The 24,961-nt window shown below is 43.3% G+C and overlaps 1 protein-coding gene across 1 annotated transcript; it reads right to left on the reverse strand.

Moving 5' to 3' along the window:
- Positions 1 to 1,555: 1,555 nt before the first annotated feature.
- On the reverse strand, positions 1,556 to 22,429 carry LOC126037046 (E3 ubiquitin-protein ligase RBBP6-like; the record flags this gene model as incomplete). Its single annotated transcript, XM_049797274.1, has 10 exons — positions 22,264 to 22,429; positions 15,764 to 15,856; positions 11,019 to 11,062; positions 8,196 to 8,231; positions 5,712 to 5,800; positions 5,496 to 5,592; positions 4,513 to 4,652; positions 2,992 to 3,161; positions 2,098 to 2,201; positions 1,556 to 1,648 (listed from the first exon to the last, which is right to left on the reverse strand). Coding segments are annotated over exons 1-10 (1,032 nt in total), but the record flags the coding sequence as incomplete, so codon positions are not given.
- Between the last annotated feature and the right edge of the window lie 2,532 nt (positions 22,430 to 24,961).

The following is a 24,961-nucleotide window of genomic DNA, read 5'->3' on the forward strand; positions in this document are numbered from 1 at the left end:
GTTTGTTACACTCTGCCTGATTTTAAAGGGGAAAGCGAAGGAAGCGGGAGCATCGTGGCAAGCACTTCTTGTTCTCAACTTAAGCATTTTTCCCCCTGCTTTCCATTCATGGGAGATTACACTCATTTCTTGATCCTCATCCTCGCCTTAGACATCCTCACCCCCAACATTCCCCTCGGTCTTCTCTCCTTACACTCAGCTTTGCAGCTGCGGGTGGAGGCTGCCCATGCTTAACAGAGGCTCCCATCTCCCACGTGCCATGTGCCCACCGCCCCTCTGCTACTCCTTGAGACACTTAATATTTCGCACTTCTAACCTTCAAAGTCCTGCACAAATATTAACTCATCTTCTCTCAAACTTCTTTTAACCTCTTCCACATATGCTTCCTGTGCTGTTGCCTCATGATGATGTACTTGGCCTGTTCTTGTCCCTGCATTGGTATTTTCTTGCTTACTGGATCTGAGATTTTAAACCATCTGTGGGATGGATCCCGATTTTTGTTTGGATTTATCTTTGAGATTTTATAAAGACTCTGCACCCTTACAGTCTATCTAACGTCAAGTATATAAAAAAATGAAGGACTGACTTGGCACAGCAATAATAGATAAAACAGACTCTTCTCTTCCCATCGGAGAGAAAGCAGCTGGGCTATTTGAGACGACTAAATTGAAGAACCTCAAAATTGTCCTATAATAACAGCCTTGACTTTTCCAATGATTTGCTCAATCAGAATCAACTAAGTTGTTCAAAAAAGAACGCTGGAGGCTGGTTTCTATTGGGAAATCAATTTCTTCAGCCTTATACAGCAAGTGAGCAAAAGGGTGGCTTTCCACCTGATCCTTTAATTATATTTGATTTTTAGATGCACTTATCGTTTCCTCAGAAAGCGTTCATTTTTCAGAGTCCTCTTTTCAATTATGCACTGGACTTTTATTGTAAATAATCTTACTGTGAGCACATACCCCTTTGTTAAAGCCAATTCCAATTAGGCCATTTAAAAATTAATGACCACTTGTATTCTACACAACTATCGGTGCACACTTACTTCATTATGAATCAGCTGTTGTAGAACTTATGTGTTACAGCCTCATTTAACAGGTTACAAGTATTAATACATTGCATTTCTGTAGAACACTTACAGTTCCCAGCCTGGTCTGCCATCTGCTGAGCAAATTGTACCGGCTCTCGCGGGATGACCTTTTGGAGCAGAGAGAGGAAAAAGCAAAAAATCCCATTCGGTTTATCTGAAGATCGTTTTTAAAAAGAAATTCTTTTTACAAAATTAAAAGTTACAGTTCCTTACCAGTGGTGAGTGTTGATTGTCCTTGGGGGCCCAGACGACTTGGTAATGCTGGTTGTCTTAGTACAGGAATCTGACAGCCCTTGTGAATAAATGCAGACAGCTGGCAAATAAGCTCTACTAAAATACAAGAATCGCTGCAAATGTTGAAACAAAGCTTACCTTCTCTTCCAACAAACTGCTGATTGACAGAGGCGAATATGGAGACGCTTCAGCAGCAGTCATCAGAGCAGCAGGAGGTGTAAGAGTCACGAGTGGTGGCGGTGGCAGTGGCAGCTGCTGTTGGTGCCAAATCTGCTGACGGTGCCTTTTTCTGTAACCGGCTCCATTTTTGAAGTTGCTCACAGCCTAGAGGCAGAAGAACATTTACGAAAAGGTAATATGAAACTTCAGCAGATACACAAACAAAAGCCTCCACAGAGCAAAATTACTTGTGTAATTAGCTGTAAATGCTATCAATCCCAAAAGAAATCAACATGCCGATACATGAACACATCACATTAAACACTGATACTAGTGACTGGTAACTCAGAGCGTCTGTATTCAAAGTACTGCCGTGTTAACACAGAATTTGAAAGCGAGGCAATCACCTTAAACAAAAGCGTGACCTGAATTTGCCAGATTGTCTCCAAGGAGCTGTAAGCTTCTGTGATAACAGATAATGTACTGGAAAGGTAAATTTAGCCTTATTCAATTCAACCTTGCTTAAGCAGATGTAAATGAATATTTCCTTCCCTTTCAGCTTTTGACAAAGAGCCTATTCTTACAAGCACTTTACGTAAAAGTCATCATGTTACCCGGCGTAGGCACTTGTTGGCCACTAAAGCATCAGGCGAAACACCTGTCTGATGACACTCTGGGCATCTATGTTCCTCAGATTCCAGTAAGGCTGTTCTAATACCTGTGTACAATTAGAATAATCAAAATAGCATTTAGCCAAACTAAGGAAGTTTTGGGCATTCTAATCAACTATAAAAACACGTATATGATCAACAGGTGAATATGGTCTTGAATGGAGAGCAGGAAGCTATAAAGGTTCAATAGCGTAAAAAATTTCTAGTATGCAGCAAATAACTCTAGAGTTTTGGTATGTCACTGTTGTAACATTTGAAGATGTAGAGTAGGCTGTGTCTTGATGTTTCAGCTAGTCTTCTTCCCACTACATAGTACAGTGAGAAGTCCCCACCCTCAAGGTTAATGAATAAAACTTGTCTCAAAAAAACAAATAGTCGGTTCAAAAAACCATTACTAGGTTCGAGTTCTGAAGGTTTTAAGCAACTCTCCCGTGGAGAAAAATGGGGATTAAATGACTCTAACTATCCGTTTGTTGCAGACCACCATAAATCACCAGAGTTGGCTATATAGTTTTGCATGAGAGAAAGGGCTGTGGGCAACCTAAATGCATTCAATATTCAATACTGCAATCACCTGCACAACCAGCCACTCCTCTCATACTCGTCCTTCCGCATGTAAATTTAACTAAAAAGCTATTTTTTTTACTATTCATTTATTTAACTATTACAGCTCTCTGGCTTTTTTTCCCCTTCCTACCAGAAGAGCCCTTTCCTATTCAGGGTATACTTAAGTATAAAATAGAACTGGTAACAAAGTAATTTCTCTACCTCCTCTTTCTGCTTTCAGAAGAGCAGATGTGCTGTTTTGAATTAACAAACATGGGAGTTCACACTTACATTCATCACAGTAACTGTTTCCACAGCAGGGAATAATAGCTGCATCAGTCATTATCTCCTTACAAATGAGACATAAAATCTCATCTGGAATAGGAGCATCTGAGGAGGAAGAGGATGGCTCCTCCGGTAAAAAGGGAGGCTTTTCCTTCTTCGTTCTAGCATAAGCTTCCCTGGAGGAGGGGAAAGGGGAAGGAAAAAGAAACAAATTAAGGGTGGGTAAAGGAAAACTTTTCCAAGCTTTGGATATTATGAAAGGAAGACAGGAGATGGAATTCTTCTCACTCCACATTAGCCTTCTAAAACATAGGCATTTAGTTGAAACTACTTTTCTGTCGCCACCACACTAGAATAGGGAGGGGGGAACAATTTTCCCGCTGCAGAGCTCTCCTATTCAGTGGATCAACAAAGAAATTAGCTCAGATGAGCTGGTGGGTCGAGATAAGGACAGGAGAGATCACTCACCAATTATCGTCAAGAGAAAAACAGACTCAGCTTGGGGAAAATTAACTCAATTTATTACAAATCAACCTGAGTAGGGTAATGAGAAATAAAACCAAATCTCAGAACACCTTCCCTCCACCCCTCTCTTCTTCCCAGGCACAGCTTTACTCCCGAATTCTCTACCTACCCTCCCCCCCGCAGCGGCGCAGAGGGACAGGGAATGGGGGTTACGGTCAGCTCATCACACCTTGTCTCTGCCGCTCCTTCCTCCTCAGGGGGAAAACTCCTCACTCTTCCCCTACTCCAGTGCAGGGTCCCTCCCACGGGAGACAGTTCTCCATGAACTTCTCCAGCATGGGTCCTTCCCACGGGCTGCAGTTCTTCACGAACTGCTCCAGCATGTGTCCCTTCCATGGGCTGCAGTCCTTCAGGAGCACACTGCTCCAGCGTGGGTCCCCCACAGGGTCACAAGTCCTGCCAGAAAACCTGCCCCGTGGGCTCCTCTCCACAGATCCGCAGGTCCTGCCAGGAGCCTGCTCCAGCGCGGGCTTCCCACGGGGTCACAGCCTCCTTCGGGAACCCACCTGCTCCGGCGTGGGGTCCTCCACGGGCTGCAGGTGGAGATCTGCTCCACCGTGGACCTCCCTGGACTGCAGGGGGACAGCCTGCCTCACCAGGGTCTTCCCCAGGGGCTGCAGGGGAATCTCTGCTCCGGCGCCTGGAGCATCTCCTCCCCCTCCTTCTGCACTGACCTTGGTGTCTGCAGGCTTGTTTCTCTTACATGTTCTCACTCCTCTCTCCGGCTGCTGTTTTCCCTCTGTCCCAACTTTTTTTCCCTTCTTAAAAATGTTATCACAGAGGCGTTACCACTATCACTGATTGCCTCAGCCTTGGCGGGTGGCGGGTCCGTCTTAGAGCCAGCTGGTATTGAACATAGGGGAAGGTTCCAGCAGCTTCTTACAGAAGCCACCCCTGTAACCCCCCCTGCTACCAAAACCTTGCCACACAAAGCCAATACACACGTTTACGCACGGTTTCTCTCGTTCACTTTTTGGTCGGTCCAATTAATTCCGTACTTACACATTAACACATGGTATTGCGTATTTTCCAGTTCTTGTTAGCATAACACCCTCCACATTGGGATCTTTCACCTCCAGCAAGAGACTCCTCGGAATTCCCGTGCTCTTTTTCATTCTGGGCACAGACCCAAAACTTTCATCCTGTTGAGACAAGAAATGCAGACATACCGCATCTTAAGACCCACACTTAAAATGACACTTCAATGATTATTTTAAGCAGCAAGAGCCTTTAATCCTCTCCTTTTACCTAGCAGAAGGGTCGCTCGACTAAAATACTTCTTTTCCTAAATGAATACAGCCAGGATGTTCCGAAGGTTAGAGCAGTGTTTTGAACTCAGCCGACATTCTTTGGCTTACCCTCAGGTTCCTTAAGGGTGAAACAGCCCTTAGCTCACCATCCACTCAGAGAAGAGACACAAACCCGCTCCTCATCCTCCAGAGGGCAATTCAGAGGGTGAGCTTAATTCAGTGCTCTGAATCACTCACTGGGGAAACTTACGTTCACCATCTCTATATGAAGGCTAAATTCATACCTCATGCATGTACATTCAGTGACTAACTTTAAACGGCATGAAGACGCAACCAGAGGCTTGTCTAATTAAAACACACAAATGTTCAGTAGATGGGGTCAACAGAAACATCTTCTTATTATACAAAATACTAAAAACTATGAACTGTCATTAAAAAGAGTTAAAACCAGAAACACTTCCAATCAAATTGAAAAGTACAAAAACATGCATGCAAGTTCACAGAGAAAGATCTATGGACACATTTCATGTCCATGACCTAGAAAAAAGAAAATTGTACATTTCTCATTCCAGGTTTCCCTGGAATTCTGAAAGGCTTTGCAACATTGCCATATAAGCTCTGTATTTCACCCCAAGAGAAACAATGCTTCACGTGAGCATTCATGTACTTGTTACCTAACTGCCAGGGTAAAACAATTAAAAACCAAGTTAACACCCGAAGTCCCCCACATCTTACCCCATTTGTTGGGCAGTTCTTTATGGAATGGCCAGGTTTTCTGCAACGATGGCAAGTATATGATGATGGAGGTGGACCCAAGGGTTTCTTCATGTAACTACAAGATTTTGGAGAAGAAAAGAACAAGGTATGCATGTGTCTCTCTTGTTCAACCAAACACCTCTACAGTTTTTTCCATAATCTTCAAAGAACAGATCTGACATTATCAACACTTACTTGGTTGGACCATATTGACGGCTGGACTGTATCATCATAGCTTTTATTTTATCCTCTTCAGAAGCATTGGCTTCAGCCAGATTGGCAGTCTGTTTAACAGGCAATTATTTGACACGCACATTAGAAACACGTTTAAGCCCACACAGCCAAAGACAACACCGCTCACCCAGTCCTGTAAAGAGCAGCACAACGCTAGCAGAGGTTGCATGAAAACAGCTGCTTAGAGACAATACCGTTGTCCTGAAGATGTTCTGGGGAGCCCTTACACCGTTATTACATGGTGTTTGTGTGCTACAAGAGCTACTTGACAAGAGCGTTCTTGGGCACTCAAAACCTTAGGCCCTGTTTGTACCTTACAGAAAGACTTGCGTAACCAACCCAATGGTCTTCCAAGTGGACCGAAGGCATATGTAGACAACATGACACGATCCAGTATTTTTAAGGTGATTTTTAAGCTCCAGCCTCTTTGAAGAAGACATCCACTGTACATTTAATTCAGAAAGATGCATGCAAGTATCCTTATTTACATTTTGCAGCATTAAAAAAAGGGACACACAACTTTTTGCTTGCTGAAATGCAGCTTCCCACACAGAAGCATTAAAAGCAAGCAATCTGTTTAGAATCCCTCAGCAAGACAAAAGATACTTGTCACTACAAATTTGACCATCATGGCTGGAGGCAGTCCACACTGCATGCTTCCCCCTCTACTAACTTCTTCATATTAAGTGATTTAAGTACAGGAAGCACAACCTGCATTTTTTTTCCAGTTGACTGTGTCCTTTTCACATACAAATTGTAATATCAACCTTATGCAGAAATAGACCTTTCAAATTAATGAAGCCAGCTGTTTTTTCAAAGTAGTATTTGTTCCAATGTTTTTATTTCACACTAGTCCAGATCCAAGCAGGGTCTAAGGGAGAGGCTGTAAAGGATGGGGACCTTCAAGCACCTAGCATTCAGACCAACCACTCAGATCAACCACTCATGGTTCTGTTTTTATATGCGTTCATTCACAAAAGCAACCAACTAGTTTCAACATTCTATTAAATGGATGTTTCATAGACACCATTTTTTCCTCCACAGTAACATAATCCAGATCAACGCCTATGAAATCATTTCCTTTAACATTTACAGAAAACTTTACAGATACTTGACTAATTTCTTTGAACCCAAACAGTTTACAAAACACATCCAAAACCCACAACACATTAGTAGGAATAGACCAAAATTCAGATATGGCATTTCACACGTAGTAATAATAAACCAGAAAACTCTTAACATATCACCTCCATGCCAAGCCAGTCTGCACTAAAGAGCTCAGAGTAAGTAACAGGTTTCAGCTGCTTTACATTACGTTCCTGTATTTTTCTGAAATACTGAAATTCTCTCAAAAGCTTAAATGTGTACACCACAAGGACACTTCTTCATATTTTAGAGTTAAATTGGGCATAAGTTTACAGAACCAAGGACATGTTTAGGGACAGCACTAATGGAGACCAAGTTCTTTTGGTGGCTACCTTCCAAACATTTTTTCCCGCCTCCCCAGATGCACACAATTTAATTTCTTCAGTGAGAAGGGAAAGAAGTGACCAGTGTGAAGAGATTCCTCTTTCTTGGAAATGAACTCCAGCCTTCATTTTCAGAAGAGAGAACTAGCTCCTCTGCATTAGGCCCTGCCTTCTCTAAGCTTTGCAAATGTAAAGACTAGTTATTTCATTGGCGAGCACTATGCCTTTTCACAAAGTGCAGCCAGTAGTGCTTTCCCAGAGGAAGGTACACATTGTTGAGCGAAAAATGCAAGCAGTTCCATTAAAACATGGCATTACAACAGTTCCAGAAGGTCACATCTGCTAATATGCCACATATACACATCGGTGTATTCCTAGAAACAATCAGGTGCACTTTCACACTTTACACAGGCTGCATTCAAACAAATTAGATTATGTTGTCTACCGTCTATATACTAGTATTTATGAAACTGTGCAGCATTAAAAGAATGGATCTGTAACTTTAATGGCTCGAAATTCAAAAACAGCCATGCAATTGTCCATGTTACAGAAACGATTCTCTTTTGGCTGTTGCACGCTCCCCCCTCCAAATGGCCGTAACTTACAGCCCATTCAATTCTTCTGTAAAAACTGTTGGTTTCCAATGCAAAATTAATGAATCATATGAGAAATGGCGAACAGCTTCTGAAATGCTGCTTCTCTGTGTCTGGAAGATGCGTAATAGTGCAACATTACGTTGAGGCTGATAAGGTACTCCCCTTCTATCTTCCCAAAGTGGGAACTACTCTTTACAGGCTAGTACCAAAATAGACACACATTTTAAAGTTAAAATGAATACTTTAAATGAATAAAAATTAAATTACAGTTTTGTTCCCATTACAACAGTTATCCAGCTATAGATCACAGTATAAGGTTTTAAGAAACAAAGCAAACACTTTTTTTCTTTTAAGAATTTGACAAGAATATATACATATACCTTAGCAAGGTGGGCCAGAGAAAGAGATGCAGGAGACTCATCTATCTGTTCACAAAAAATTAAAAAACACATATTCAAGTTCTACAGTCAAAACATAGCAATAGTTAACGTCTACTGTAGTCTGAAAGTCTGCACTATATCCTCTGCGTGCCACTGACAGGGGCACTGCCAACCCCGTGGAATTTGTGTTTGCTCAAAACAAAGTCCAAACCTATGGCACCTTAAGAGTGCCTGTGTGGTTAATGAGAAGAAACTAAAATAAGCAAACCCGCACGACATCAACTTACTGCTCCACACTATCTCAGAGAGGGACCCTTGTCAAAGGCTCACATCTGTCAATTTTCAGCTAAAAAGGATTTCGGTTTATTTGAGAAGGAAGCATCACTACAGGAGACTTATTTGCGGTGTAGCTTGTAAATTAATCAGTTAACATCTCATCACTTCTAAATGCACACAGTTATGCTTTTATGAAGGCAGTAGCTGCCTGGCAAAATCAAGCACAGGCGTATCGGCCCTCAACCATGAACTCTTCCCCTCCTGTCACGAAGTTTAAAAATGCCAAACTCACCATACCCCACAACACCCAAATAAAAACACCAAGCCAGAACATCAGCCATGAAAGTAAACCACCACTTTGTCTAGAAAAAAACCCGACTGCTCAAATTAGTGAAATAAAGGTGTTTCCCATGACAGAGCAGCCTACAAAAACAGAGAATACTGATGTCTTGTATTTTATTAGACCACAGGCCATACTATCCAAATTAGTTTGGGAAGCGTGAGAATTTAATATTACGCTCCTTACTATCAGAGCAAAACCAATTTTTAATGATGGTGAAAACACGGAGTCAGAGCACAGTCCTGTAATTTTTTTCTCCACTGCAACCACACTCCTCCCTCCCACTGACCTCCTGGAACACCCTGCAGGAGTCAAGCCCTCAGGCCACTAGTTTCTAATAGGCTGCAGTGTTTACTGAGAACTAATAGTGAAATGCTGCTTTTCCACAAGTAAACAGGGTAACACTTAGCTTGTTCCTTTTCCAGAATATGGAATTATATTATGCCACAAGCAGCAGTTAAGCTTACACTAGCAAAACATGATCAGAAAGACACCTGAATCACTGCTTATTAGGTCTTCAGTTGTTCAAAAATGTAGAATAAAGTGTCACGGCATAAACTGAACAGCTCTCCTCAAGACGTCACTAAATGGATCGGAGGAGAGATTAAAACCCTTCCTTGGAAAAAAGCCCTTGTCCTTTATTACCTAAAGTTGCAGAAGAATTCAAGGGAGCAGTTTTAGCAGATTCTGGGGACAAAATATTTACAGGCAAAAGATGCTTCCTCACTCCAGTTAATCATGTCTTCTCTAGATGTTTAGGAAAGCACAGACAACATGACTCTAACACTAACTGAAACATTCGTGAAAACGTGCCTTTGGAGAGGAGCACCCTGATCTGGAACAAGAGGCCGCCTTTCCACTGCAAACCTTACCAGAAGATTCAACTCTCCTCCCCTTCACAACATTTGGTACCCACCCACTTCTGTCAAAAGGGAAGTCTGATCAAGTATTTTGAAGCTTCATGCCCCACATGCCACTCTTCTTCACGTGTGGAAAAACAGGCCTATGTTCTCTCATGGCAGGCACAACCATTATCACTTTGCGGGTTTTCAGAAGCAAACAAGGAATTGGGAAAGCTCTCTATTGGAGTCTGGCATTAAACAGGCTAGTATTGACCAGTAACTGAAACATAACAGTTCATAGTAGTCCTTGTATTTTTTTAGGAAGCCGTTATTCTATGGCCTGCAGGCAACAGTCTGATTACTTAAAGGAGATGAAAGCGCTCCTTTCTATGAACAGTTACCACAAGCAGCAAAGAGAAAATTCATGTACTATTTAGGACGTTTGCCCAACGGCCATCTTCCAATGATCCTACATTCTTGTGTCTTTGGTTTTTTCCTTTGAATTTCTACTGAAGTATTTCCTGCCAGTCCCTCCAATCGGTCAAGTAGAAACAACACCTCCATGAAACTTGTACACAAACCTAAGGTAATACTGCAGAAGAATTGGGGAAAAAAACCCAAACCAAAAAAAAATCCCACCCAAAGTAAGCGAATAAAGAAAACCCTCAAAAAACCAGAATCAACAGTCAATGTATCAACTCCCATTTCAGACAGAAGACTAAACAGAAACTCACATAAAGCAAGTGGGAAAGGGGACAGAAAATAGGAGGAAAAGGCTAATCTCACTGCTGGAGTGCTGCATTTAAATTACAGTGGTTTCCTAAAACCCAATAGCTTGGTTAAACTGAAAATTCAGCCACGAAGGATCACAGCTGTGCTTGACGGTGCTAAAACAATGCGCATGACTCTCTGCATTTCTGCAGCCTCTGAGGACTAATACCAGCTAGAGCTCCTTGCAGTTACTGAAATAGGAATACGAAAACAAATAGGACTCACTTTCTTGATTTGGCAGTAGGAACAGTAGGACAGCAGCACAGATTTGGAAGTGTAGAATGACAGCTAACGTAAGAGCAAGACAATTAAGAAATAGTCAAAGTATAAGTTTTTGTGCATCCTTTTTAAAAAAAAATCTGGACTGATTTTAACATTGCTGCTTTACTGTTCAACAATAATTGGCAAGCCTTCCCAGTGATTTATTCAGACCACGCTAAGATCCAGGTTTTGCTTTGAAATACATGCAGAAAGATGTTTATTTCAAATAACAAAACAAAACAACCCCCCCACACACACACTTTAGACCAAGACCTGAGTTAGCTTTAAGAATACCGCTAACTGTGCTCCAACGCTAAAAGCACCTGAGGCTGCAGTGCTTTTACTCTGTGAGGAGGGCGGGGGACGGGACACGACGACTTGTACAGAGAGATGCAAGGCTTCTACCCTCCCTATGGCTACCCACAACCCACATCAGGTACCGTCAGAGCAAACAAGAAGGGAACAGTTTTGCTTTGTCTTCCTTTTAATTAGTTCTAACTAACACTAAGTCTTCCCTCCCACTCCAGGATTTTTCCTTTCTTAAAAAAAAATTTTTTTGGAGACATCTATCTAAGCTTATGGTAAGATGCTACTTAGAAATGTAATACAAAGACACCAGGGAACACACGAGGCTGAAAGAATGGTAACCTTATTGATGAAGATGAGATTTATGTTTATACACCAAGCTAGTAAACAAAGAGAAAACTAACTCTTTCCAAGAAATAAAACCCCATCTCAATTAGATCAAATACTATAAACGTGGTTTACATAAATGCGTTACATTAACTGCTGGCGTCACTGGGCTCACAGTGACAGGCTTTCATGTCCAAAAAGGAATTTGAACCAGTCAGTGATAGAATTATGGAAGTCAGGTTTAGGCTTAGTGGTTTTACACCAACGTACAAGAAGTTTTCCACTTTAAGTTCATTGTATACCATTCCACGAGAATCAGAGGCTGTATTCTTCAGAGAACACAACCCCAGAGCTCATGCATTTCTAGATTAAGTTACCCGAACAGCTGATCAAGGGATCAGATCCAATGATCCAGGGTTAGTGCAAAGCCTCACACCATTCTAGTGAAGAAAAAGCAGTTAGACTTCAAGATGAAAGATAAAAACCAACAAATAGGAATTTTTACATTATAAGGGCTATTTTGAAAAGCACAGTTACACCTAGCCTTCGACCCAAGTCGCAAATCCAGATCTAGACCATTACCGGTTAGGTATGTCCTGGTGTGACTTCTCTCTAGTTTAGCAGCCAAATGACAGTGTTTTCTAACCTGAAGAAAAATCCTGCCCCTTTTCCAAATGGAAATTCAGAGTGGGGGTATACTAAAGAAAGGCTTAACCTTTGGGAAATCAAAGCAGCATCCAACCCCGAAGCCACCCAGATCCAAAAATGTACTGCAGGCAGAAGTTCAGAAAAATGTCAGGGATTTTACCCACAAATACACCAGGCTCTAACCTTGTGTCAAAATCTGTACACTGGGTTTTAGATATTTTCATTTGCAGACAAACTATTAAACTAAACCGCTTCATCAGATAGACTGGAAAGATCAAATGCAGAACTTCCGAATACCACTTTGCGTAGCAACCATATTTAAATCCATGGCAATCTCTTAAAGACGCACATGTACTCAGAGGGGCCCAAATCATATCACTTCAATTATACACTTTTAGGAACAAATACCCAAGCATTTAAGGACATGAAAAGGAAACATTTAGCTGCACGTGACTATCCTCAAAATGTATGGGATATGTTGGTTTGGGTATTTGTTTGGACCCCCAGGTCAAAAGTAAGAAACAGTACCAAGTTTAACCACAGTGGTTTCTCAGTGGGTTTTGATAACATTTTCAAAACCCATTAGGAAAAGAGTATTTTAAAAAAAAAGCTAAGTGATATAATGTGGAAATGGCAGAAAATTCACTCCAAACAATTTGGATTGCAAGAAACAAAAAGCACAAAACAACCTACAAACAAAACAATGTACAAACATACACATTACTAGCTATACACAGATGTAGAACACGGCACCACGTTCAGTTGTGCAAACCTCGGACCTACATGACCTAAAAGCGATCATACATTACCTGTGCAACACAAAGTCGTACAGGAAATATTCTAGCATACTCAATGTGAAATGCAATGCATCACTAGGCACCAATACCAATATTTACATTAGAACTGTGCAAATGATGGCATTACCCAGTTTTTCCTACGCCGAATCAAAGACATTGTCTTTACAACATAGACCAGGTTTTACTGGAATACATAATTAGTTAATGTTTGGAAAATTAATACAAGGCTACGTTGTTTAGAATTAAGAGCCGTGTGTAGAAAAAAGTGTGAGATTGTGTTTTTACATACTGCTTTTGATGTTCCACTCACTGCCTCAGTACGACTTCTGGAAGAAGAAAAGAAGGTGATCAGAATTTCAAGTAAAGCACTTGTACCCAGCATAAAGCAGTGACAACAGATTATGAAACCTGAACCTCAAAACATTATGTTCTGATAGTCTAGGGAATGGGAAATGTATTCATATACCTAAACTGTTCTCTCTTGGCACATTCAGTGCAACTAAAAAAAACCAACAACCCAACCCAAATCCCGTTTCTACTTTGTCACAAATTAAGATGTACAGTTACAGAACACAACAGTGCAAGAGGAAGTCCTCAGGTATTTTGTCTCTGCTGCGTCAGTATCAAAAAGATGACGTCTGTCTCACAGCTTGGTGTTCTTAAATAATCAACTATCAAAATACAAAGGCAACTTTAACCAATCTGTACATATCTAGTATTACAAATGGGTACCAGATACAGTACTTTAATTTCCAAGAAAGAACACTGACGTTCTAGACACTTTGAAGTGCAAGTTTACTTCAGAGAAAACAGTCAGTCATCTGACAAAGAAATAACAAAAACGGCAGCAGCACAGGCTTTAGAACAGAGTTTCTTTGTGAAAGCCCAAGCACTGTATTCAGAGAGCTACTACATTTAGCCATGAAAGTGCCAAAATACTAAATGTGTTACATATGCAATATTGACTAAAAATAGTAGTAGAAATGTCACCTGAAAGCAGTTTCTGGGGTTTGGTGTGATTTAGGAGCCCTGTGACAAAAAAGAAAAGGCCTTACTTGCCAGAATTTGCTTTAGGATAATCTTGAAAAGCCTACGATCTTTTTGGCAATAGTCATTACATTTGAAAACTTGCTGAGATTCCACACACTTATTGATCTGTATCTGCATGCCACTCATCATGAATCAGACGTGCAGCCCTTGATCTAGTTAACAAACAATTCATACGTCATCCAAAGCGTCCCATGAGCAGAGACAATTCAAAGGCTGCTGTGGAATTTACGTACAAATAGAAAGGCTCGTGCTTCCTGCCACTGCTAGAATACCACCAGGCTCGCAAGTACAGCCACGTACCTCCTGAAGATGAGGAAGTACAGGGAAATACTTTAGATTACCACACAATGGTTTCTTCATCCATTTACCTTGAAGAACATACAACAAGGTGAGTAACCCATTTTTGAAGGCCTCTCCACCGTTATAGCATACATTCCTCGTTCCCAAACATTAACCACGCTACCAGTTGTTTCTGCAATGTTTCCAGCTGAAGGAATAGAAAGCTCATCTGCCTGGTTCATTTTCAACACTACAACAGCAGCGCCATTCTTTCCTTATCCCCACATCCAGGTCTTGGTTTGATCTTTGATGCCAGCAGCATCTCTCCTCTCATTTCAGGGCAGTATTAAGATACCAGGAGAGAGCGCCAGCCAACCAGAAACGGAGGATGCGTTGACAAGGTGCCACTAAGCACACATATTTAAGTTAAACATGGCCAAAACAAGGCCATCGTTATAAGCACAACACTGTGGCGTCCTGAACCCCTAGGTAGTGCCTGAAAGCACTGCAGCAACTACTGAAGGAATATACCCAAAGTTTACAGGCAGAGTCACAGCAATCAGGGGTTTTTGCTCGCAGATGCTTCACAGGTACCAGGATGCTGCTGTACTGTTTTTTCGAGACACACCGTAACTCACCAGTCTACTTTACTGACTGAGAACCAACATGAGAAAGACATGGCAAAACCACAAGCTAATAATACCTACTAATTGTGGGGGAGAGGCGTCTCTTCAAGAAGGCTGGAAAACATGAATGTTCAAACAATGCTAATGTAGCTGAATACATACATGACAGCAATAATCCTGTAGTCAGCATTGCATGTGGATAGCTGTAAGTTTAACCAACACATCCGATTCTCTGTCCTTCAGAAATCTGAGGAATATAGGTTGAAAACCTGGAGCACGGATATCAACTTAGGGTAAAAACAGACTTAGATAACTAGTAACGCTTGGTAACGTGCTGAACTGCTTAGTGAGTTTCAAGTTTGGAAAGGGTTAACTATTCCTTTGTTGTACTCGCTCAAAAGGTGATACACGTTAGGAGAGTGTTCTTTTTCTCTTGCCTGAAATGGACATTGTCCTTAGGAAACTAACAGGAATCACTTATGAATGGAACTTCTGGTTTGCATGGTTTGCCAGCTGGCAACCCTTGGTCTTTCCTCTGTGTCTGGTATGCAAAACACCCACATTTGGGGGGTAAGATTACCTGCCATATCCCACCCTGCCTCCCCCAAATGCAAGAAATAGTCAAACACTGACTATCAGACTCTTCTGAGGTGGGAACAAATTAGAACTTTACACAACAATGCCTATCTGTCTTTACTATAAAAGCAATCAAATCAAACACATAAAATAAGGAATCTCTCCACGTAGAGGAAATGGGATCTACAACTTGGCTCTCAGAAGAATCAACCCCAAGAACAAACCCAATGGAATCATCTTAAAAGCTACCATTGTTGCAGTTTGAACCCCATCTCCCAGCAGGCCAAAACATGTAAGTCTGCTTTGCGACAGATCTATTAAAATCTAGCCCATGACAACAAAAATTAACAGCAGCTTTAACAAGAAAGATACAATCTGAATGCCTCTTGTCAACTCATATCAGTTTGAAAGTTAATGCACTGAAACCCCTAACCAAGAATACAATGCTTTACGGATACTTACGTAACACAGGTTTTGCTGGTGACTTTAACTCCTCCAGCAGGGATTCTTCTAACAATTACTGATGAGTTCCTACGAATCAGGGCATTACCATCTGTGTATTCTGAAAACAACATCAATACAGAAAAAGAATCTGCCAGTTTACGAGAACCTATATCAATACATAATTACACAACATTTCAGAGAATCCCTTTACCGATAGAAAAGCAAAATCTGATATGTAACATTGTGCTTTTATGGTCCCAACACACTGAAAGTACATTTCAAGAAACCTTCAGGTTTGATCATCAAACACAAGCAGCACAATCTTTTTCATGTTTCTAAAATGGTTGGAATGCCAACAGCAAAATGGTCTCAAAGGTCACTGAAGCGGAGTCTGCTAATGCATGAGGTTCTTCCCCGATCTAGCTTAAGTTGCTTTTGCTTCTGTTAGGCTACAAAACCAACAGAGCTTTGGAGAAAAACCAACCACAGCAAAGTCTCACCTGCATAAACCAGATTCTGAAGTCTGACTAGCTTGCCCTGCAACAAAAGAGTCCCTCAGCTAAAGCATGACAACTCTGCGCCATTGCTTTCGTAGCTGTTAACTGTATCAATTCCCCCGTGCTGCTAGTGGCCAAGACTGACAGAACACAGAAGAGCGCCTGCCATCTCTGTCTATTCCTTGGAGCTTAATCCATCAACACCGCCGCTTCTCAGCTGCTCAGCGCTCTACATGTAAATGGAAACAAAACCGGCAATGCTAGCATTTGGATCAGAGAAATCTGGGGGGGTTTTGAGCTTGCTTTCACAAGTAGGGCAGAACTGGCTCCAACTAAAGTGCTATCTCCCCTCTGAAGCTTATCATCTAGTTTGAATTAACCCAAGGGACATGAATTGGGTGTCAATAGTTGTGGATGCCCCGTCCCTGGGCTTTTGAGCAACTTGGTCTCGTGGAAGGTGTCCCTGCCCGTGGCAGGCAGGTTGGACCTAGATGATCTTTCAGGTCCCTTCCAACCCAAACCATTCCCTGAGTCTAGGATTCTATGAATTCTTGTGATTCATTTTGCAGAGCTGAGAGACTCAAACAAAATTCCTTATGACGACAGCCGTGAAAAGCCTTTTGAAAAGAGCGTGTGCCTGAAGCTACCCGTGCTTTGCCTGGGCTTACACCATGTTAGTCTTTGAAGAGGAGGAAAGCCTTCTGACCGTCTACATAAGGCCCAAACAATCAAAAAAACAAACTACCTGAGACACTTTGACTGTGTAAGCTTAAAATGCAAAGATCTCTCCATGAGAGTGGTTTTTATATTGTCCTTATACAAGCTGGATATGACTAAATATTTTAAATCACTATCAGCAGCCATTCCCTGTAATCTGCCTACAGTTTTAAATATTACAAGCTCTTACCTTTGCAGACCCAATCAGAACAATGGTCTGAAAACCAAAGATGCTCTATATCTAGTCAAGCTCTGTCAGGGTGATTTTGCCCAGTGATCACACACAAAACAGGAATATTTCACAACTTATGCTTCATTTTTCAGTATATTATTCCTACAGGCAGGAATCTCTCTTACCCCAAAACTCACCTACCAGAAGACATTATTTCAACAATGAAACGAACATTTTACTTCTATTTCCAAATGACAGAAAGCTTCTTCAGAAAACTGAGAAATCATTTAGCTGAAACTAATTCCTGATCCTCCCCCCCAGGGATCCAAACAGCACGTTTCCTCTGGACGTCCGAGGAGGTTCAATTTGTGGGAGAAAGGACTACTAATGACGAAAACAAAAGCTTTTACAGAAGTCATATATCCTGAAAGCAACCCCTAGAGCTCTTCTCAAAGCAGAAACTCTGACCCTTCCACAGCCACCTGTCAAGAAAGGCCTGCGCTGGGACTTTTGGATGAAGAAGGAGCTGAAGCAGTACTGGGGCCCAGGCAGGCAACTGGGAGATCATGGCAGCTGCAGATCTAGAAGCCCAAACCAGCTGTTTCGACCTGCTGAATGGAGTCATACAGAGCGTTCTTTCTGGGCCAGATCACAAACCGCTGCACTGACATTTCAGACATAGAGGACAAGCAACAGCGGCTCCACAAAAAGGCAGGAGTTTGCTACGCCTGTGCTGAACTGAGGATTACTCTAGTTCTGCAGCAGATTTACAAGTGGCAGCACCTCGCCTAGGAAGAGACTGTATACATGAGGACAGTAACCAATGCATTTATTCACAAATGATGCAAGCCTGCAGAGGTCAATTCAAACATGCCCAACAGTGATGCAAAAAGAGGACTAAGTCCTCTTCTAGTACTTGGTGACAATTCATTGACCATTAGAAGAGAAGCATTGACACCTGCCTTCTGAATAGACTTATCCTTGAATGTGTGTGCATATATATATATATCTATCTATATCTATCTTGTGATATATGATTGTTTTCAATTCGCTTGTTAAGTGCACCATGAAGAGAGGTCCAGCCATCTAGGAAGAGACTGATATAAAACTGAATTCCCCTTAAAAGTCCATCAGTGCACATTTAAATGGATCAGCTGAAGAGTGACAATAGCGCGGTGAAGGAAAGGCTTTCTTTGTATAGGACAGTTATCCCGGCACCTATTTGTATTTGGTACTGAAGTATCCCACCAGCTTGGTCACTGTGTCAGAGCATTTGTGGAAGAGTGTTTACATACAGCAGAGTCCATTGCTGAGTTAGTTCTGTGAAGGGGCCTGATACCAATTGGCTTTAATACATTTATTTTTCCTTTGCCTCTATTAACTGAATTAATTTTGGTGATGAAATTTTATGAGAGGTGAAGCCAAACAATGTCGCCTAAAAAGTCAACTTTTTTCTTTTTTTAAATAGGGAAGGACTAAATCTGGCGCACTATTCCTGAAGTCCCTCTCAACTTGAATTTAACAGATGCCAGCTTAGTCTAACAGCTCTCAGACTGAACTGGTGTCTCCCAGCAGGAACCTGTTCCCCATGGGCAGCAGCATCCCCTAGCAGAGACTCGGCAACTACCAGGACCTGCAAAGCAGTGTCACACTGCCTCACCTCGTGACTCCACATCTGCAAAGTGAGCGGTGACGTCATGCCCAACAAGGCTACTTTTCACACTTGGCCAAGCAGCGCTCCAATAGAAATGTTCAGCAAAGCTGGAGGTAACAACATTCTTGATTCCTATTCCCTGATAGCACAACACGTGTTTTTTGTTTTACTGGCAGAGATGGCCAGTAAGGGGCTACTGGGCTTTTGTCAATCTGACCTGTCATTAAAAGTAAGGATCCCGTTAACTCAGAAAGCTTGCAAAAGCCAAGGAAGATTTGGATGTTATCTCAAAGTCAAGAGCAGAAGAGACATAACAGTCTAAAAGACAAGAAATTTAGTATGCTTGAAAGACCCAAGGGAAAGAAGTATTTCATGGAGGCAGACAAGTTAAACAAGAGCTACTTTGACTGCTGCCTCATACGGACTCGGAAATCTTACATCAGCTACTGCATTAGTGTCCACAACCTTCTTCCTGCAAAAAAGTACAAGCAGCTCAGGTTATGCTCTGCTTCGCACTGAATGCACAATTTAACAATCCCATTTTTAAATTCACCTATACTTCTGAAAAACTGCTAGCTTTCTGTCACATGTATGCTATCAACAGGTTACTGAAAAAAGCTCCTACTTTATTTTACGGCCTGCTTTAATCCACCGTTTGGAGTCTGACAGCCGCGCAAAAGCACCTCTCCGAGCACTATGCAGAGAAGTATTTTCACCCAGATAAAGTACAGAAGCTCTTCAGAACAGAAGTCATCAGAAGGCAAGCCTATATGTGCAATGACAAAGAAAAGCCTTTGCTAGCCTTAGATGCCTTGCCGACCAGCTGTTATGCTACTGGGGAAAGGATTTGCAGAGTAAGAGCTGACAAGGACTACTAACATGCCAGACTCTCCCTACCAGAAAAGAGGGTAACTCCCGAGAACACGTTTTCCCCCTAGCACTTAAAAATATGCCTTCTCACGATGCGAGTTTTTAGCTCTCTTCTAATCAACACCACTTGCACACTTTGCGACAAACAAATCATCGGTGTAGCTGCACTGAAAGCACTGCCTTGAAACATCCTGATGAACAGACTGGACTCCTATTTCTGGATTTTCAGCTTCCACCCAGGCAGGTATCCCTGATCTCACCTCCAACTGGTATATCATCATCTCCTGAATGAGCTAGCTCAGGAGGTCAGACAGTTCATGGAGCTTTCATTTGCATTATTGTCACACAGTACTGTGCTCCAAAAGAGCACCTGTATTGCTCTGAAAGGATGAGTCAATAAAATCTGGCATACTTGCAGTCATTAATCTGATTATACAGACCGCCTGATGCCTTCATGTCTTATTGGCACTGCTCGCTGCTTCAGCATGTGACTGGGAAAGCGAAAGCAATGCTGGAGGCAACGTGGTAATGTCCCAAACGGAGCCTGCCCTAAGCACCTGGCCAAGGGACATTAACCTAGCTGACAGCACACCCCCGAGAGGTCCCAAACCTGCTGCTGACAGAGTCCAAGCAGCTGACTGCCAGACAGGCAGTGCATGAGCTCCACTGCAACGTCTCGGTTTTTGAATGGGTACTTACATGACTTACCCTCAGCTCAGCCTGGGAAACGGGGAACGCCATACCCTTTCTGAAAGCTCTACAAAAGAATGCTGCATGGCAGCCCAAGAATTAATTGCACTCGGAGCTCTCATCAAAGCAATCCCCCGTACTAGCACTGCAACACAATATGCCACAGTGAAGGACAAGGTTTAAAAGTTGCTTAAAGTCTTCTCTAAAATGCTACGTTTGCACAGTGCTGCAGACATTCCAGTAGACACAGAGACAGACTGACATCAGCTGTGAGGCCAGATGATTTCATTCACAGTTAGCATGGGGTTTTTCTGAAGACATCGCATTGTGGCACTGCTAAAACTGTCAAGTGCATGCTGCAACACTGAACTCAAGCAAGTTCTGCATTCAAGAGACAGTCTTCTAGGAGCACTATTCTTCCTTAAAACTCTTCATCGGAGACCAGTTCTGAGACCCATTTTTGCTTTTCTATTTTCTTGCATTTTGCCTGATAAGCAGAATAGCACATTCTCCAAGTGTTTGGAGTCAGAATGGTACAGGCCAGGAAAGAGTGTGCAAGAGACCTGCGTTCGGGAGTTTGCAGTTCTTCCACAATACTGTGAGAACATCCTATTACAAAAGACAGGTCAAGAAATCCAGATCAAATTCAAAGGAGGCAAGTTTGAAGGCATCATTCTGGCCTAGAGGCTTTTGGAAGGCAATTCTGCCTTTATAGAACATGCCTCCATAGTAAGCTTGGAAGAGGACACCCACACTCCCTCCCTATTTTTAAAATAGGTCCCAACCATCCATTTTGCCTTCCCAACATCTTAAAAAGAGTCCTTCCTATCATTTTTTCCCACTGCTATTTAAAATCCTGTTTCCTTTTAACCGATATTAACATTGCTTCTCCTACTAGATCTCCATTATGAAAAGTAACCGTTACTGAACTGTAAAGCTTAGAGTGCTTGGAAAAATCTGAGCAAGTAGGCCATCTTCACTCAAGGTTCACTTTGCTCTTTCCAAGATCATTTCAACATTTAGGCAGGACTCCAGCACAGACAAAGTTAGAAAAAACTCAGTCCTTTATGTCCACATGGAAGAATTCCAAACACCCCTTTTAGGCAGAATATCCTGGTCTACATTTTTCCTTTACCTTCTGAAGGTGAGCTTAAGCATCTAGATCTGATTAATAAACACTGAAATTCACGGTTACGCATATAAGCCAAAATCTTGGCATACATACATATTACACCAAAATGTACTCTCTAGCTTTGCTCAGAAAACCACTGGGGGACTTTTGCATTTTCCCATCAAAAACACCCTTACAGAAGCTTCAGGAAGTATCTGTATCACTGATATACCAATGCAGTGGAGTAAAATGAGTTGAAGACAAAACTAAGTCACCAAAACCACTTTTTTTGCTTCAAATTAGCCATCTGTTCTGTTTCCATCACTTTCAGCTTTGTCTGCCAGATTTCTCTGAAGATTTCTTTGAGGTTTGTTATTAAAGGATCTCCTCCCACATTTCCTTATCATTTTACCTAGAGGAATTCCAGGAAACCAACACTTTTGTAAGCACTAGACGTCGCCCATCAACCACGCTTTCTTCTGTGCCTAGCTCCACGTCTAAAGCACAGATCTGAAGGTAGTTGTCAGATCAGCAACAGCAAAAGAACAGCTCCGTGAGGTCCCCAACACAAGTCACAGCTACCGCTTGTGGCCGAATCACATTATCGCTTCCCACCACGCTTCATCCCTGGCAATGCTTGCCCTCCTGGTCCCCCTGCACACCGGCAGGATGGGCCCCAGGCTGACTCATGCTATGTGGGGATGAGCCACAAAGGGCAGAGCATGGCTCCCACAGGCCATGGCCGTCACGGGGTCGTCTACGACGCCGCCAGCCAGGCAGTCCCCGAGGCCCCGTGCCTGTTGCCCCCACGCACCTTCTTTGGTCTGGGCGTTGGTGATCAGCAGGTCGCAGCTGGCTGCCGTCAGCTTCTCGCGGACCATGATCTGGAGCTTGAGGTCACGCAGAGAGATGTAGAGGCCGTCGAAGGTGACCATATCATAGTTCAGCTTGGAGAAGAACTTGTAGTGGACACAGGACATGGTCGGGGCCAGGCGACACGACAGCGTCTACCGTGGCAGATGGAGGTGATGCTCGCCCGGCTCCTCCTCGCAGCCCAGGCGGGCAGGCGGATGATGGGGAGAGGCCCTGTGAGAGACTGAAAGAGTTAATGTCTCAAACATGGCGGTGGGCCAAGTTCTACGTAATGACGAACTCTGCTTAACAACGAACCCTGCACAGCAAGGAACCACAGGTGAAAAGAAGCCAATCGGCACAGATCAGCACAGACATCAGCAACGGGATGGGGAGGCCATGCCGGGGGGTGTGCAGCTCTGTGTTCTGCTATGCTGATCTGATATGCTGAGCAGGGCAGCTCACCATGCATGGCCAAAGATCCAACAATGGTCATGTCTGCAGGGAAGGAGGAGTTACTCCCCAAATGACCTCCAAGCCCAGCGATCCATTTCCCAAAGGTTCTGAAAGCACAAACCGCACATGACGCTTACCTAGTCTAATGAGTTCAAGCGCCCGCCTGAAGGAGGGGCAAGGATGATAAAAGGACACAAACTGAAGCCCCACCAGAACTGGACCCCTAGGCTGACTGGACCAACGCTGGACCCAGGACCAGTGAAATCTTTCTCTTTTCCTTTTACTCCCTCTGCCTTGCTCTCTCTTTCCCTCTCCCTTCCCATAATCCTTACACCTCATCCCTTTAAGACTTAAAACCGCTGACCAAGTCTGGGACTAGGAGTGGATTCAGCCGCCCCTACGCTCTCCTCTGAGAAGGAGTCTAGAAAGCAAGGGGGTCTGCTCCGAACCTCCAGACTCAACAGGAGGGACCTCCTTCTGCCCTGAATTGATGCATATGGTTACCACGGGTTACACAGTCTAAAACACTCATCTTGTGCTTTGCCTGGGAGAACCAGGGTAAAAGCAGTAGCCTCAAGCCTAACCTGGCACTTGGGCCCTGCATTGCTGCCGTCCCAGTTCTTAAGAAAGGCAATTCACAATTGCACTTGTGACCGGTACCCCCATGCTCCTGACACCTCGTAGGACGGTTAGCAAAACGAATGCCATTTTATGAGGCAAACAGCCATGCTCTGTGACCAAGCTGGCCACTTATCAGTCCCCTTTCCCCTCTGCACCAGGCCCTGGAGGTCCCGCGCACCAGGCAGACTTCTTCCCCCGCTCCCTATCAGCCTCAAGGTTCCTGGGTGCCAGGCTGACTTTTTCGCTCCTTATGGGCCTCAAAGGTCCCAGGAACCTGGCCAGCCAGGTTCTGATGACCCTGGCACACAACTGGGAAGCGCAGCAGCACGCAGAGCACCGCCTATAAAATCAAACAGAACTTTTTCCCTCTTCTCATCCGAGGGCTAATTGGTGGAGGAAATGAAAATGACACCTTCCCCTCCCGTGGGGCAGAGGCTTTCTGCCTTCATACACATCAAACTGGATGGGAATGGTGTGAACCTCACGGAGCCACGTGGGTCTTCCACCTGCCCTATATACACCAAACTAACAGCACTTAAATAACGACACTTTAATAATGGGCAGGTACCCACTGGACACCCAGTGGAACGAGCTGATTTTCCTGCTCTCTCTAACCCACAAACCCTTTAAAACCCCCACTGTCAGCCTGTCATTTCTGTCACGCTGGCACCAGGCAAGGGCCTATGGAAACCCATTTCTAAATGGGGAATCGAATCCCTTGAGCCATCACTGAGTCCCAGACACCCAACCAACCAGGCTGTGATGACCCCATCGCAGAGAATTAACAGAAGGACAAACAGGAGGAGAATAAAAAGAAAGAAGACAAACAGGACGAACTGGTGGACCGCAGGAGGAGGAGGAAGGGAATGAAGAGGACCAGGAACATAGAAAGAGAATGAGAACAAGGAGGAAGAAGAGAGAGAAAAGAAGGAAGAGTAAGAACATGGGGAGGAGCAAGAGGAGGAGAAAGACGAGGTGGAGGAGGACCACAAGGAACAGGTGGCACAGGACTAGGAGCAGGAGGAAAAACAGGGAGAGAAGACGGATGGGCAAGAGGAGGAACAGAGCACAGGAACAAGATACCGAACAGGAGGAGGAGAACAAACATGTGAAAGGAGAGAAAAGAAGTGGAGGAAGAGGAGTAGGACAAGAAGGAGGAGGAGGAGGTAGAGGGGCAGGAAGAGGAGAATGAGGAAGAAAATGGAGAAGGAGAATGAAGAGGAATGGGAACAGGAGGAGGAGGAAGACAGAGAGAAGGAAGAGGAGGATGACATACGGGATGAAGAGGAACAGAACAAAGAGGAGGCAGTGGAGGAGGTGGGGGAGAAAGGGGAAAAGAAGGAGGATGAGAAGCAACAAGAGGATGAGCAAGAGGTTGAACAGGAGAAGGACGACTAACAGGAGAAGAGGATTAGGGTGAAGTTGTGGAGGAGGAGTGGGAGGAAGGGGGAGGAAGAGGACAACTAGAGCAACAACAAACAGGAGGACAGACAGAAGGAGGAGAAGAAGGGTAAAAGAATGACAATGAAGAGGAGTAGGAACAGGCGGTGGAGGAAGACAACCAGGCCCAGTAAGACGGGCAG

This window comes from Accipiter gentilis, unplaced genomic scaffold (assembly GCF_929443795.1).
Source record: "Accipiter gentilis unplaced genomic scaffold, bAccGen1.1, whole genome shotgun sequence".
NCBI lineage: Eukaryota > Metazoa > Chordata > Aves > Accipitriformes > Accipitridae > Astur > Astur gentilis.